At 38.9% G+C, this 15323-nt stretch overlaps 1 protein-coding gene across 1 annotated transcript; it reads left to right on the top strand.

Annotated features, from left to right (window-relative positions):
- Positions 1 to 4037: 4037 nt before the first annotated feature.
- On the top strand, positions 4038 to 10607 carry LOC137258792 (cytochrome P450 2U1-like). Its single transcript, XM_067796486.1, has 4 exons — positions 4038 to 4374; positions 4814 to 5338; positions 6254 to 6694; positions 10429 to 10607. The coding sequence occupies exons 1-4, from the start codon at positions 4038 to 4040 to the stop codon at positions 10605 to 10607; spliced, it is 1482 nt and encodes a 493-aa protein (XP_067652587.1).
- Positions 10608 to 15323: the final 4716 nt, after the last annotated feature.

Raw genomic sequence — 15323 nt, 5'->3', positions numbered from 1 at the left:
TGCGCAATTGGGAACCGATGACATTTATCAACCATGTCCACGAGCCTGACCACCCTATCCCGTTAGTCGCCTCTTAAGACAAGCATGTCGCCTTTCATGGCAAGCATGGGTTGCTGAAGGCCTATTCTACCGCCGAAAAATGTTAATTACTGTTGAAATAAAGTTCCGTGATGGTGTTTCGGTCCCCTTTATTTAAAATATATACTCACTCAAGGGTCTGTCTTAGATGTTCTTTGCTCAAAGTAGATACATAAAACGTTTTATTCTTCATTTCACCAAAGCATAATTTGCAGTACAGAACAGTCTGTCAGAAAATAACCAACTTGACAATGATTTGGGGTTGAATTTTTTTTCAAGTCATATTATTCTTGGTTTTTTATTAACTTGGTGCATTTTAGTATGGTACGATTCAATACAAGTGCCAAGCAGTCTTGCAGGGTTATTCAGGCAAATTCTTGATGTAGGTGGCAGCTAGTGTGTTTGCTGAGCCAGCTGGAGAGTCTGTTCCAAGTTTTCCCTCTTGGCCTGCTCACCAGCAGATAAAAGGCGAGGCATGGTCATACCATATCCTCACATTATTAACCACAGCAACAGAAAGTGGTCTTTTATGACAATCAAAAGTGCCTGGTTACTTATGCCAGAGGTGGAATCAATGAGGCTGGAGTAGACATGAGCTAGTTTGTTTCATTTTTAGATATACGAAGATGCACACCCATAAAGAGTTCAAATAGGCTGGTATTAACAGATTATGCTCGTTACCTTTACAATCAGTAACTGATGGTGTGATGTTAAAAATCTTCATATTGACTGAATAAAGCTTTAAGGGTTCTGAAAAAATGGATTGTTTTGTCTCGATAGTTGTACTTTACAAGTTAAAGTCGCATGTTAAATTCACGACAAAACATTATAAATCAATATTTACTGAAGAGATCAGTACCATAAACCACGTACACGCGCCCAAACACACGTATGTATAAACCAAAAGAGAATATTTTTCAGCCCACACTGGTACCTGGAATCGTGATTCTAGAATGTGTTGTTAAGAGCAGCAAGTGTTAAACCTATCTACCAAACGGATGTTGTTATCAGCTGCAGTGTTTGTTAATTATTCGTTTTTTCAAACATTTATGAATATTGTTAACGTATCTATTCAATTAAACGCGTGTTACGGTTTGACACAGACCCTTGTTGCCCCAAACGAGCATCGATAACCGAACACTGCCTCGTTATGTCACTTGATCCGGAATACCCTGAAATGATTCGGAACTGCCGTAATGGAGGGGCGTTTCTTTTGCGATATCTCTGAAGTCAATCTGGACCGAATAAATTTTATATTTTGGTGTGAGTAACATGAAACATTGCTCAGACAGAAATTGCCCTTAGTCGCTTCAGATATGTTTTTGCGGAGGCGCATGCAGTCGGTGTTTCGTTAGTGATCCGGAACTGCCTTACGCACTGTATAAATTAATACGGACAATTGCTTAAATATGTTTTCATGTATTTACCTTACCTATGTGACGTCATTACCGTCATGTCACGGCACAGGCTCAGTAAAGTTTTTGCTTGTCCGTTTTGAAATGTTACTGTCTATCATAAAACAAATTATACCAAACATTTCCTTGTAAAATTCGGACAAAACAGACATTGAAAGGACAACCTCATGTACATTTGTATTGTTGTAAATTTGCTCTGTTTATTTCCAGTGTAAACAAGCCAATCATCTACGTCGATTCTGATTGGCTACTATCTAGTCACATGACATGTCAGGAATCTATATAAGCTCGGTGCGAATTTCGAACAGGGACTTGATCAGACCTCCTCAGAGGCACTACTTGTGTAATAGCTGATCTTGTCGACACCTTTAGGCCCAAACACACATTAATGGAGTATTACTATACGTGAATACATTATCATATATACCTTCCTCCTTGGGAAATTCAATTCCTAATATAGGATATTATTATTTTATTTGCAATACTGATCCACTGAAGTAAGCTGTTATGCCGATCACTGAGCTTTATGCACTGATATCAAGTGCATACATACCGCAAGAAAGGACCACTTCTGAATATTCATTAAACATTTACATTTGTTGTTAAATCCTGACCTGGTCTCTCATTTACTGACGCCTCGGGCTAGGGGAAGTTACAATATTAACATCCATAAAATATATTAATAATCACCCTGAATATAAAGAACACATATTTTTTCAGACACTCTTTTTTCCTTCAAGTTATTAATAATTACAAACATCCACTTATAATTGAAACTGTTGAACTATACAATGATCTTGCTACTGGTCAATACGACATAGTCATTTGTTGATTATGCAGCTATCCTGACATTTCTGGTAACACGATGACCGAGGCTTCTGCCAAGGCAACACCCAGCAAATCTGCCATACCACTTCTTATCCCATTCTCTGATTATAAAGCTAACATTAGAACCTATATCCGTGATCTAATATAAAAGAAGTGGGACTCCCAAGTTGGTTTCAATAAATTACATGACATCAAACCAACTACCTACTTTGATTGTCAGTCCAGGAGCTGAGGATCCTTCGTTTTGTATCCTTTGTGATGAGAGTCACGGTCAAGCATATCGCACTCAACTGTGTTGATTACTCCATCGTAAGGGTTAATATTTCAGTGTAAATACAGTTAATGGTCTTTTTATCACTGTTAGTTCTCGGTTAATTATTGTTTTCACAAGGAAATTTATTTCATTAATATATTCTTTATACAAATGCATTTTAATGATCGGTAGTTTAGCTTAGTAACTTAGGCTTTTAGTGGCTGTATACTCGAAGAAGATTAAGGTACTGTGAAAGTATTGTCATCCTGAGAGGTTACGTAAGTCCCAAAACTTTCAAAGTCTGTTTGGCTCTACACACTATTTAAATCGTAGAATTTTGTTGTTGTTTTACTATGGATAACAATAGGTACAACTGATAATGGCTGAAGCAATGGTATGAATCCAGCTAGGGACCATGCAGGTAGCCGAAGTATTGTCCCCATGGGTGGTGGTCTATTTCCAGTTGTTGGCGATCCTCGGCCCTTTTTATATTGCATTATCCTAATCTTAAGTCCTATTTTAGAGGTAGTGAGTGAGTGAGTTAAAATTTAAGGTCACTTTGGCAATATTTCAGCGATATCGTGACTAAATAAATACGGAGATTAACAATAATAAAAGATAGATTATACAATCCTGTCAACGAAGGACAGTAAAGCAACTAGAATATCACAGATGTACACGTAAAACTAGTAATTAAATCTAAAACATTTTAGCTATAAGGGACAACACAATATAAATTAGGCTATAGATCGTCAGCAACTGAAGGTAGACCACCATGTTATTGACCACGGGGACTTACTATATTAGAGGTACATGATACCTATATTTCTTGATATTGTGATATTTTAGTCAGTTAAACTGCCCTTCGATGACAGGTTTCTATAATTTACCACACAGTATCATCTATAACTTATATGTTCTCGTCACGACATGGCTGAAATATTGCCGATGTGACGATAAATTGTAATTCACTCACTCACAAAAAGACAGCGATTTAGGCACGTTGTGGTCCTTTATTGACTGTATTCATACTGTTTGTTTTCAATGTGAAACTATTATAGTCATGTGGCTCACACGCTGTCTGTGTTAATTAGACAAATCTTCTTCGTAGGTGAAAGTGTCTACTCAATAGAACATTTCTATGGCAGATGGTGTTTCCCTGGGCACTAATATACTTCTATTGGTAAATGATACGTATTATGTGTTATCTCTCTATTTGGGGCTTTTTTCATGGCAGATGCTGTGGTGCATATCGCGAGATTAGGCTGAGTCACAGCTGAGTTAATTTCTAGTGTCGTATTTCCTGAGGCAGAACTCGGACACATTCAAGGACTAGTGTAGCTTATTTAGCGTTCGTTGTGCAACGACGCATGCGGTTGCACAAGGTAACAATATTCCCACAACAAATGGTGACCTCTTTCGCTTGGAAAAGGCACGATTTCAGAACGTTACAAGAGGAGGCAATGATGGATCTATTCGCCTGCAGTTCTGCATATGTGTTGCTGTGTGTGACCATCCTAGTTTTGTTATGGTTGCTAATGCGGCGACCTTCTGGGTTTCCACCCGGCCCTCCTCTCCTCCCGTTTGTGGGGAATGTCCTATCCATGGACTCCGATCCTAGAATCGCGTTTCAGAAACTCAGGCAACAATATGGCGACATCTTCAGTGTTTACATGTTTCACAAACCTCTCATCGTCCTAAACGGCTACAACACTCTGAGAGACGCCATTGTCAAGAACGCCGACGTTTTCTCTGACAGGCCTCACTCAACGTTTAATGACTACATTGTGAAAGGGAAAGGTATGAGTCACAATCTGTTAAGTTCCATAACAAGAAAAAGTTGCTTCCCACGAGGTGAAGGATTCGTAAATGATTTCTCTGGTTGCAAATGGTTAGTCAGTAAAGTAAAAAAACACTGTGGCTAAGTTGGCGTCATCCATAGAAATTAATCGAGTTCGATAACATATGATTAAGGAATAATTGTTACCAATTCAAGACTGCCTTATGTTCCATGCATACCAGAGTATGTGGTTATTTGTTATTTCAGAAATATTCTCCACCTGTATCCCTGGAAAGAAATGGCAAGTGAGATACTTAATGATTCCACCAGAAAAAATTTCGTTTTCAAATTGACAGGTGAAGACTTTCAGAAGATGATTCTGAATAAGCCAACCGTTATGCTTGCATTTTAAATGAGAAAATGTTTGTGGTAACACATTCTGTTCCTCTTCCTTGACAGGTCTGACAGGGACCTCGGGAGCGCTCTGGTACGAACAAAGACGATTCGCAGTCAACACTCTCAGGGAGTTTGGAGCGGGAAGGAACATCATGGAGGACAAAATACACGAAGAGGTCACAAACCTTGTCGAGGCTTTGGAGACAGAACGAGGACAAGGGTTTGACTGCAAACGCCTGGTGCATAACGCAGTATGCAATGTCATCTGCTCCACCATGTTCAGCAAGCGATTTGAATATACCGACCCGCTATTCGTGAAAGTTTTGAAAGCAATGGAAGATTATATTGCCAACTTGGGTTCGTCTGAGGTGTTAAACGTGCTGCCAATAGTGCGCTTTCTGCCAGGGGATCGATTTAAATTTAAGGAGACTGTACAGAATATCCAAACCATCATTTCAGTTCTCATTGACCCTATGATAAAGGATCATTTGCAGAACCACGACGGGGATAATGTGGACGGCTTCATCCACGCCTACATCAAGGAAATGCGACTTCGGAAAGAAAAGGAAGAGAAGACGACCTTAGACTGTAAGCACCACGTAAACTAAACTTGATTTCTTGTTCTGGTATTTGACAGTTTAAATGCCGAATTAGTGGCTTTCCTCGATATGTTTCGTGTTTAAATCATTATATGAGAGGATAACTGTGAATATGTTCAGGTCTGAAAAAACAACAACAAAAAACCCCCAAACAAACAAACAAAACAACAAAACTAACAAACAAAAAAACAAAAAAACATTTCACCAAACCTTGAACCTTGTGCATATGAGATAAATCACACATCAGGTCAAACCTAGGTATCAGCTGTTAACATATAAATCTGATTATAAAGGGTGCGTAAAAATCATATTCATTGATTTCCTTTAATGACACAACAAGGAAGCATGGTAATTTAACAGATTTTTTAGTTTGTTTAATACCTACCTGTGTTTTACTGTCCTCGGTAGACAGACCTTTAACGCTGTTCAAATTGTTCTCATCGCTGTGTACATGTGGCTGCCGATACGGTGTAAAATCTTAACTCACTCAAAGATTTGGAATTTGATAGCCGTTTGTCTACGTACATATCGCACTTTTTATCTGACAGGCAATTTGAAGCCAATGTGGATTTAGCTCTGTCTGAACATTGTAATCAAGATTAGGGTGTCCATCAAGGTAGTGATTTATCTGCTACAGATACGTTGTTGTCGGCTAATTCTTTCAGATCCAATCCAGCCTATGATTGCGTGATTAATCCTTTAGTTTTATATCTATTTCTGTAACTGTCACATTGTAGCTGTTCTACCATCTTTCCGCGACGTGATATGATATTATAAATTATTCCAGTATGGCTTATTTTAATCACACGTAGCTGAAATACCAACATGACTGTAAATATTAAATAACTCACTCAGTCTCATGTCAGTGAGGGAGATTTGTATTGAGTTTGATGTTCTTTTTCAGTTGAGAACTTGGTCATGGTTGTTGCAGACCTCTTCGCAGCCGGAACAGATACCACAGCCACTATAATACGTTGGACACTGATCTATTTACTCCATAACCATGATGTACAGGAAAAGTGTTTTCAGGAGATCAAAGAAAACATTGGCCAGAGCAGACTGCCCTCCATGAAAGACAAGACAAACCTGCCCTACATGGAGGCAACCATCATGGAAGTGTTGAGACGAGCTGATATCGCCCCAACATCGGTCCCCCACACCGTTCCCCACGATGTCCAGTTCAGGGGATACACGTTCCCAAAAGGTGTCCCAGTCTTAGTGATGCTTAATTCCGTCCTCCAAGACCCGGATGTATGGGGTGACCCAGAAAACTTCCGGCCTGACCGTTTCCTTGACGACACTGGCAAGGTTGTAAAGAAAGATGAATTTATCCCCTTCTCTCTGGGTGAGTATAGTGGACGGACCAAAAGCTTTACCCCCTGCCCCCTTGAAATTAAATAATGAAAACAATATGAAATATGTAAATAATGAACGTATAATTATTGAACGTTACGTTGTTTTCTTTATACGTTTCCCAACATGTATGTTCACATTAGCAAATCCTTTTACTGAAGTTCCTGAAACGACACATATGAAATGTAATAACTGACTTTCAGTTTATTGATTCAGGGGTGAGATCCGAACGTAACAATGCATTGCCCTTATGGTACGAAAGTTCATATGCATAAGCTAAATGCATATATAACTGGTATTTTTGCCGAATGGATATGCAATACATTTAATGTTTATGATGAATTCATGTATACACAAACATTCATACAACAGGTGTATCAGAGAATCATTTATTTTCACAAATCGAAAGGTTACATGAGCGTCGATAAGCTCCATTTCCCGTTCTTCGTTCTGTAATGTACATAAAAGAAATTATCCAAATATTATGATCAGATGAGAATGATCGTTGAAGTGCAGTACATCAAAATCAACAATAAATATAGTATCACGTGACTTAAAACCAAGTAATTACCATTATGTATCAATATTTATGAAATAATATATATTTGGCTGATCGATCACTTATGGGAGGTATTAACAGATGCGCATTAACAGGTTGCTGACAAAACAGCACTGTGTCATTCACGTCTAACCTGGGTCCAAGTTTTTCCTAACGCTCTGTCGAATAACTGGGTGTTCCGGTTCGCTGCTCGTTTGGCTGTCTAGTTTCTTTTGCATACCATCACTGCTTGGCGTTAGTTTTTCTATGCGGTGTCGGGTTGTGCATACGTGTGGTTTTTTAACCATGCGAGTATGTGGTAGCGACAGTGTTCTTATTTCCATGACCTTTTTTGTATTCATGTGGGTTATATGTTGCTGACAAGGCAAATTGGGAACTGATACTGGGAGGTAACACGAGAAGCTCTGGCGGAAAATAAAGTGATAAGCTTTCCGAGAATTCCATCGTCTGCTTAACATATAAGTGTTGATAAGTCAGCGATGAATTGTTGCATTCACTGTATATCAGAAAACTCCTTCTCTGTGTTGGATGTAGAGGTTGACATATTACGTTACTTTTATTACTGTCGAGTCCGCCTGTGCAAATGTGCAAATCGTGTTTTCTAGAGCTAAACATAAAATAATATAAATATTTCTTCATCAAACGTAGCATATAGATATGCCTGGTGGTGAACTGGTGCCTTTTGATAGTTTTAAATTTATGAATAAAATATGTTTTGCGTTTTCATGGCAACAAGTTCGACTGTGACTGAAATTGGTGGTGATGCTATTTTCCAAAGCAGAACTCTAAAACCGCTTAATGTTTCTTTTCCAAACTTGGCACACACTTTGATCTGATGGAGAACTAGTGCCTTTTGGTAGTTTTGGATTTCTGAATAAACTACATTTTGCGTTTCCTTAGCAACAGGTTTGACTTTGACTGCAATTGGTGCTAGTGCTCCTTTGCGGAGCAGAACTTTTGAACCTTTCTAATTCTACTTTTGGGGTATTCAAGAACCCAGTGACATAAATCAACACTGTACCTCTATCCCTATAGCCGCATTACTAACTAAAGTGAAACCATGGAAACACTCAGGCAGTCTGTTGTTGCCACAAGCCAGCAAGTATGTGAATAGTTACATATGTCGGAGTGATTTATCATTACGGGGATATTGATAACTCTGTGTTCTTGTTGTGCCTGTTGCTAAGAAGGGATCGAAAAAACCAAACATCCTTAATGTGGTCTTGAATGGTTTTCAAAAGTATCGTATCGGGATATACGTCAGTGTAAAACTGAGTATGGATGGATCGATCGATGCGCATCGATGAAACGTCACACCACAAATGGTTCCTGGTATGGTCATACAGCTTCAGTCGTTAGCGACCAATATGGTGTTTGTCTTGAATTGTCTTCGCAAATATTGAGTAAGTGAGTGAGTTTTAAATTTATGCCGCACTCAGCAATATTCCAGCTATATGTCGGCGGTCTGTAAATAATCGAGTCTGGACCAGACAATCCAGTGATCAACAACATGAGCATCGATCTGCGCAATTGGGAACCGATGACATGTGTCAACCAAGTCAGCCAGCCTGATCACCCGATCCCATTAGTCGCCTCTTACGACAAGCATAGTCGCTTTTTATGGCAAGCATGAGTTCCTGAAGGCTTATTCTACCCCGGGACCTTCACGGGTCACTTCACTTTTGGGAATGTGAACAAACCAACAGTGGAGACACAAGCACATGAGACAAAGTGTCTAGTGTAGTGCAATGTTAATCAATGACTAGGTGACAACATCGCCATTATCAACATTGATGAAAACTACTGTAAAATAAATCATCAAAATATATGTGGCCTTTCACTAATTGCGTTTAGTATATAATGATGGTTCCAAATTTACATCCTGGCACAGGAACTTATTCAGCTCTATACTTATCAATTACAAACCCAGTCTGTTGAGGGAATTTGAATTGTCAGTCCATGACGACTTCTGTGGAAGTGACAATTTTCCAATGAAATTGAAACCTGTGAACCCATCTGGAAAAAAGCTCTCTGGAATTATCGAACTCTGTGTAGTAACTAACTTAAACCTGAACTTTAGGTTCCTGATCCCATCAAGGTTTCTCTGATGAACTCAAAGACATAGCTGAGTGTGCCCCAAAATCTTCTGCAATAAACCATGGTTCACCAATGAGTGCAAACAGACTAGGAAGGCACGGAAGAAAGCTGAGCATTCCGTCGCCATCCCATGGTCTGTAATTTAAATGAATTTAAAATTTTAAATACTAACGTGCAGCGTACCTTTAAATAGAATACACGCCAACCTTGGCAAAATTATGTATCTGAAATAAATTCTACAACGCCCCTGTCTAAGGTATGATATATGGTCCTGAAAATTGAAGATAGAGGTAGATCTACTAAATCTAGCATTCATCATTTTAAACACAGAGATCAATTACTTACCGATAAATCAGATATTGCAAATAAACTGGGTAAAACTCTCACTAAAACTCTTCCTCATCCAATAATGTGCCTAAAATCCAATAATATCAAAAACAACAAAGAAAAGAAAACTATTAATTTCAGTTCAGATAATGGGGAAGATTAAGAAATCCCCTGCAACGCGTCCGTGTTTATTTTTCTCTTCCGGAGCAAAACTCGAAAATCGTAGAATGTTTTTTCACCAAATGCGACACATCGATAGGTCTGTTAGTGTTATGGCAGTTTTGGATTTCTGAATTAAACATTTTTGGTGTTTCCAAAGCAACGAATTTTCTGGTGGTTGTATTCCTTCCTGGAGCAGAACTTTTGAAAGCCTTTCAATACGTTCCTTCCAAGTTTGTCTATACACATACCAAAACTTCATCACAACTCATTCACGAAGAGTACTTTGTCATTGAGGGAGATACTGACTTTGTCTTCTTGTTTATATTGTATTGTTGCCTCTCGTGATTTATTTTTCATAATAGCGTGATAGTTTTAAATCAGGAGCCGTGGTAGTCTGGATGTTTTACTGTACTTAGATGACAAAATGTTACATGAGAAATTTATTGATTTTAATATTGATTGATATATATTAAATTGTTCACGTCACGATGTGCCTGCGATGTTGCCGATGTGATGCTAAAAATTAACTCACTCCTGATTTACATGAACTAGTTGAGACCCAAAGATCTTAAATGTTTCAGGTCGAAGAGCTTGTATGGGCGAGTCGATGGCTCGGATGGAGTTGTTCCTCTTCCTGACCACCATGATCCAGAGGTTCAAGTTCGTCCCCGTGGATGGTCAGATGCCTTCCATGGATGCAATCCCAGGTTTAACGTATTCTCCAAGGCCTTTCCTCGTGAAAGCCATTCCAAGGATGTAATCACTTTCTGTTACTGAGAAAGTATAATGGGAGGGGCGAGAGATCAAGACGGAGGATAATGAGAGATAACAGAGAGGGTAATGAGAAGGAAATGAGACAGTAAAAGAATGAGAAAGACACTCAGTTACTCGTGGCTCACACAATAAGATACAAAAGCATAACACATTATACTGCTACTAATATTATTTCATAGAAATACTTCACGGAAACAGAGATAGCCTGGAATATTTAAATACATATATGTGTTTACCAACTGATGCTTCAGTTTGTGCCAATTGTTATGATAGAGATCCCCGGGTATGTTGGTCAAAATCGTGTATAAAATATATTACACCCCCGAATACATGTTTCATTTTGTATTTCAAAACATACATTTTAATGTAGTGAGAAAAATGCCTATCCTTCTGGTACAGGGTGTTAAAGAATGAATAGGATAAACAATGGGGGTACGCCGTCAGCATGCATACTGCAGGGTTTACTTCTTTGAAAAGATTAATGCGTGATGAGACTGACAGCTCGTTCGTAAATCAGGGGCACCCGTGAACGGCCACCTCCGCGTGGTGGGTGCTGGGTAACGCCAAGAGCCGTTCACCCCCCTTGTGGACCCGGGCGGATATTTGGTCCACCAACCCGTTTGCTGTGGGTTGCGGCCCTGTGTCGGTGGAGGAGGGGATCCTGGTAGTTGAGGGCAATGGGAGCAGGACCAGTGTTCCTATTGCTCAACACACCACTTTGGCCCTGACTTCACCTAGACGGGTGGTTGAATGTGCCCGGTTCAACCAATCGGCTGGTCTTGCCAAGCCCTGTGCATGGATTCTACGTAATTACACAAAATGTGATTTGAAATTGTCTGTATTTTGGTCTTGGCGCCCTTGGATTATAGAATATTATTTAACTTGAATTTTGTTAACATGAACTTTGCCTAGAGTCTTATGCCCAGAAGGCGGTGGCTCATGGGCCAATCTGGTGGAAGAATTCATCTTTTGTTTTTTCTGCTGGAGTATATCATCCGAGTATCCTTGGTGCTGCAAGTTGGAGACATACTTGTGTTTAGCATTGTCTTCATGATACTCCGTGGTGGGTGGGGAGCTCGGATGATGAATCTTAAAACACTAACCATGGCTTACGAAACTCCCTTAAAGAAAACGAAACGTCCTCTCGACACTGATCCTGATCATGATGACCACAGACAGCCAAAATCAATTTACTACTGGCCACGTTCTTAAGTAATGGAGACTAAAGATAAAACACGATTGAAGTTGAATCCTTTTGCAGTGCAAAAAGGCATACAAGGCATAGCTGGTGATGTGAACAGCATTAGACTTTTGCGTTAAGGGTCATTGCTCACTGAGTGCAGCAAAAGGCAACAAGCAACGAATTTGATGTCAACTGAAACGTTCGTCGGTATTCCGGTATCACTGGAGGTTCCACTATCCTTATACGACGGGATGTTATTCACAGAGCCCTGTTACACTTACAACTAATCTACAAGCTGTTGCTGTGCGGCTGACTCTGGGAGGAGCATTTATACTATGCTCTATGTATATTCCGCCTTCTTCAAAACTACAACAGACTGATCTTCAATCACTCTAGGACCAACTCCCGAAGCCATGTGATATTATGGGCGACCTAAACGGCCACAGCCCATTATGGAGCAGTACTAACACTAATACTAAAGGCAAAATACTTGAAGATTTCATTTCAAATAATGATCTGTGCATATTTAATGATGATTCAAGCACCTATCTGCACCATGCAACTGGAACTTATTTTTCTCTAGATTCATCTCTTGCAGATTTTAACCTCAATGAATTTGATTGGTCTGTTCATAATGACCTTTGTGGAAGTGACCACTTCCTAACTATCCTCTCAGAAATTACTCCGTCTGATTCTCAATCGTTTACGAGATGGAACTTTTCGAAGGCAAACTGGTCTTTATGTCAAACTATGAGTGAATCAAAACTGCGACCTGAGTGTTTCAGTGATATAACTGATCCCATTCACACTTTTGCTGACATTTTAAATAAAAAAGCTGATGAGTGTATACCAAAGTCCTCTACGACTGCACATGTACGAAAACCATGGTTCAAGGCAAACTGTAGACAGGCCAGAAAAGCGAGGAAAAAGGCAGAACATTATTTTCGCCGTCATCTAACTGTCCATAACTTAAATAAATTCAAAATACTGAATGCAAAGGCGCATCGTACGTTTAAACAAAACAAACGACAATCTTGGAGAAATTATGTCTCCAAACTTAATTCGCGCACGCCAGTGTCCAAGGTCTGGAACATGGTTCAAAGAATTAAAGGCAAAGGTTCCAAATCTGCCGTTCACCATCTCAAAGATGGTAATTTAATTACTGATAAGTCTAAAATTGCAAATATAATCGGCGAAACTCTTGCCGAAAATTCATCATCGACAAATTATGTTCCTGAGTTTCAGAGATATCAGAACCAACAGGAAAAGACAAAACGTAATTTCGATTCAAATAACGGTGAAGATTACAATGAAGTGTTTTCATTACATGAGTTGATGGTGATGATAATATCCATTACCAGCCCCTGAAACACTTACCTGAACCATGCTTGATGACACCTTTAGATATATTTGATAAAATATGGACGTCTGGGGAATTTGCTCCATCATGGCGCAATGCCATTGTAATTCCAATACCAAAGCCTGGCTGGGATCATACAGATCCGTCAAACTACAGACCGATATCTCTAACTAGCTGTGTCTGTAAAACCATGGAACGTATGGTGAATAATAGATTAACTTGGTATCTTGAAACCAATAACCTAATGACCAACATTTAGTGTGGTTTCGGGAAAAATGGTAGTGCCAATGACCATTTGGTACGTTTAGAATCCTTCGTTAAAAATGCTATAGTACATAAACAACATGCTGTATCAATTTTCTTTGATCTTGAGAATGTTTATGATACAACCTGGAAGCATGGCATTTTGAAAGATTTGCATGATTTTGGTTTGAGAGGCCGTTTGCCTCTTTTTACATCAGAGTTTTGAAAAGACAGGCAATTTCAAGTTCGAGTAGGTTCTACCCTGTCTGATCATTATATTCAGGATCAAGGTGTCCCGCAAGGCAGTATTTTGTCTCTCACGCTTTTTAGCATCAAGATAAATAGTTTATCAAAGGTTTTAAATGATTCCATTGATGGATCATTATTTGTGGATGATTTTAATATTTCCTGTCGTTTTAAAAATATGCATACAATTGAACGGTAACTGCAGCTATGTTTAAACAAAATATATAAATAGTGTCTTGAAAACGGCTTTAAATTTTCTAAATCCAAAACGAATTGTATACATTTTGTAGACAATGTAAGCCTCTTAAGGACCCAGAATTATCTTTAAATGGCACCCCTATCAAAGTTGTAAAGGAGGCAAAGTTCTTGGGTTTAATTTTCGACTCTCATTTAACATTCTTACCACATATTAAATCCCATAAAGTCAAATGCCTGAAGGCACTTGATTTGTTAAAAGTTGTTTCAGATTCAAAGTGGGGAGGGGATCAAACTACCCTCCTTCACTTATACAGATCATTAGTACGATCTAAACTTGATATCGTAGAATAAGTGTCTTTTTATTGTATGGCTAGATTTCACAAATTGCTGACGGCTGAGGGGATGATTGTCCTTAGTATGGTGATCTACCTTCAGTTGTTAGCAATCTATAGCCCATTTTTATACTGTATTGTCCTCTATAGAGAAATGGTTTAGGTATAGTTACTAGTTTTACATTTTTTGTCTCTGATATTCTAGTGGATTTATTGTCCTTTGTTGACAGGTTGGTATAATACACATATATTCCATTTCACTCACTCACTCACACAACTTGATTATGGCTCCATCGCATATGGTGGAGCCTGTAAAAGCAACCTTAAACTTCTTGATTCTATCCACCACCAAGGTCTAAGACTTTGTCTTGGGTCCTTTTGTTAGAACCTCACCTGTTGACAGTCTCTACGTTGAGGCTGATGAACCATCTCTTACACAACGTCGTATAAAACTGTCTTTACAATATATCACTAAATTATACCCTAATGAATCTAACCCTGCATATATCTGTGCGTTCAATCCACTTTATGAGGATTTGTACTAAAAGAAGTCTTCTCTTGTTCCACCTCTAGGGCACAGAATTAAATCCTTTCTTTCTTCGGTCGGCATTGAGCTGGAAAACATAGCTCCCTCCCTTCTTCTTTCTTCTCCTTGGCAGTTGGTTAGGCCACAAGTCGACCTTATATTAACTGCATTTAAAAAATCAGAAACTAATGATTTACAATATAAACAAGAATATAATCAATTAAAAACTAAATATAGCAATTACAAACCCTTATTTACAGATGGTTCCAAGGACGGTGGCGCAGTGGCTTCTACCACTGTCATTGGATCCAAAACAATATCTTCTAGACAACCAGATAATAGTTCTATTTTTACAGCTGAAGCAACGCCATACTAACTGCTCTTAAATATATCGAAAGACACCCTAAACGTAAACAATATATAATCTATTCCGACTCTCTTTCTTGCCTTCGGGCTATTAAAAATATTTCTTGCACACATCCACTTTTAATAGAAATTATGGAATTGTATAATGATCTTGCTACTGGCCAATACGACATCGTCTTTTGTTGGTTACCCAGCCATGTAGGAATCTCTGGTAACACATTGGCTGACCTTGCTGCTAAAGCAGCACT

This window comes from Haliotis asinina, chromosome 12 (genome assembly GCF_037392515.1).
Source record: "Haliotis asinina isolate JCU_RB_2024 chromosome 12, JCU_Hal_asi_v2, whole genome shotgun sequence".
Classification (NCBI taxonomy): domain Eukaryota; kingdom Metazoa; phylum Mollusca; class Gastropoda; order Lepetellida; family Haliotidae; genus Haliotis; species Haliotis asinina.
The sequence above is the reverse complement of the archived record's forward strand: the minus strand, read 5'-3'. Positions and strand labels throughout refer to the sequence as shown.

Bases quoted from the DNA above. Each gene is read 5' to 3' on its own strand.
- LOC137258792 (XM_067796486.1), top strand. From the start codon at position 4,038: ATGATGGATCTATTCGCCTGCAGTTCTGCATATGTGTTGCTGTGTGTG. The intron at 4,375-4,813 runs GTATGAGTCACA...CTTCCTTGACAG, and splicing joins CTACATTGTGAAAGGGAAAG to GTCTGACAGGGACCTCGGGA. The intron at 6,695-10,428 runs GTGAGTATAGTG...TAAATGTTTCAG, and splicing joins ATTTATCCCCTTCTCTCTGG to GTCGAAGAGCTTGTATGGGC.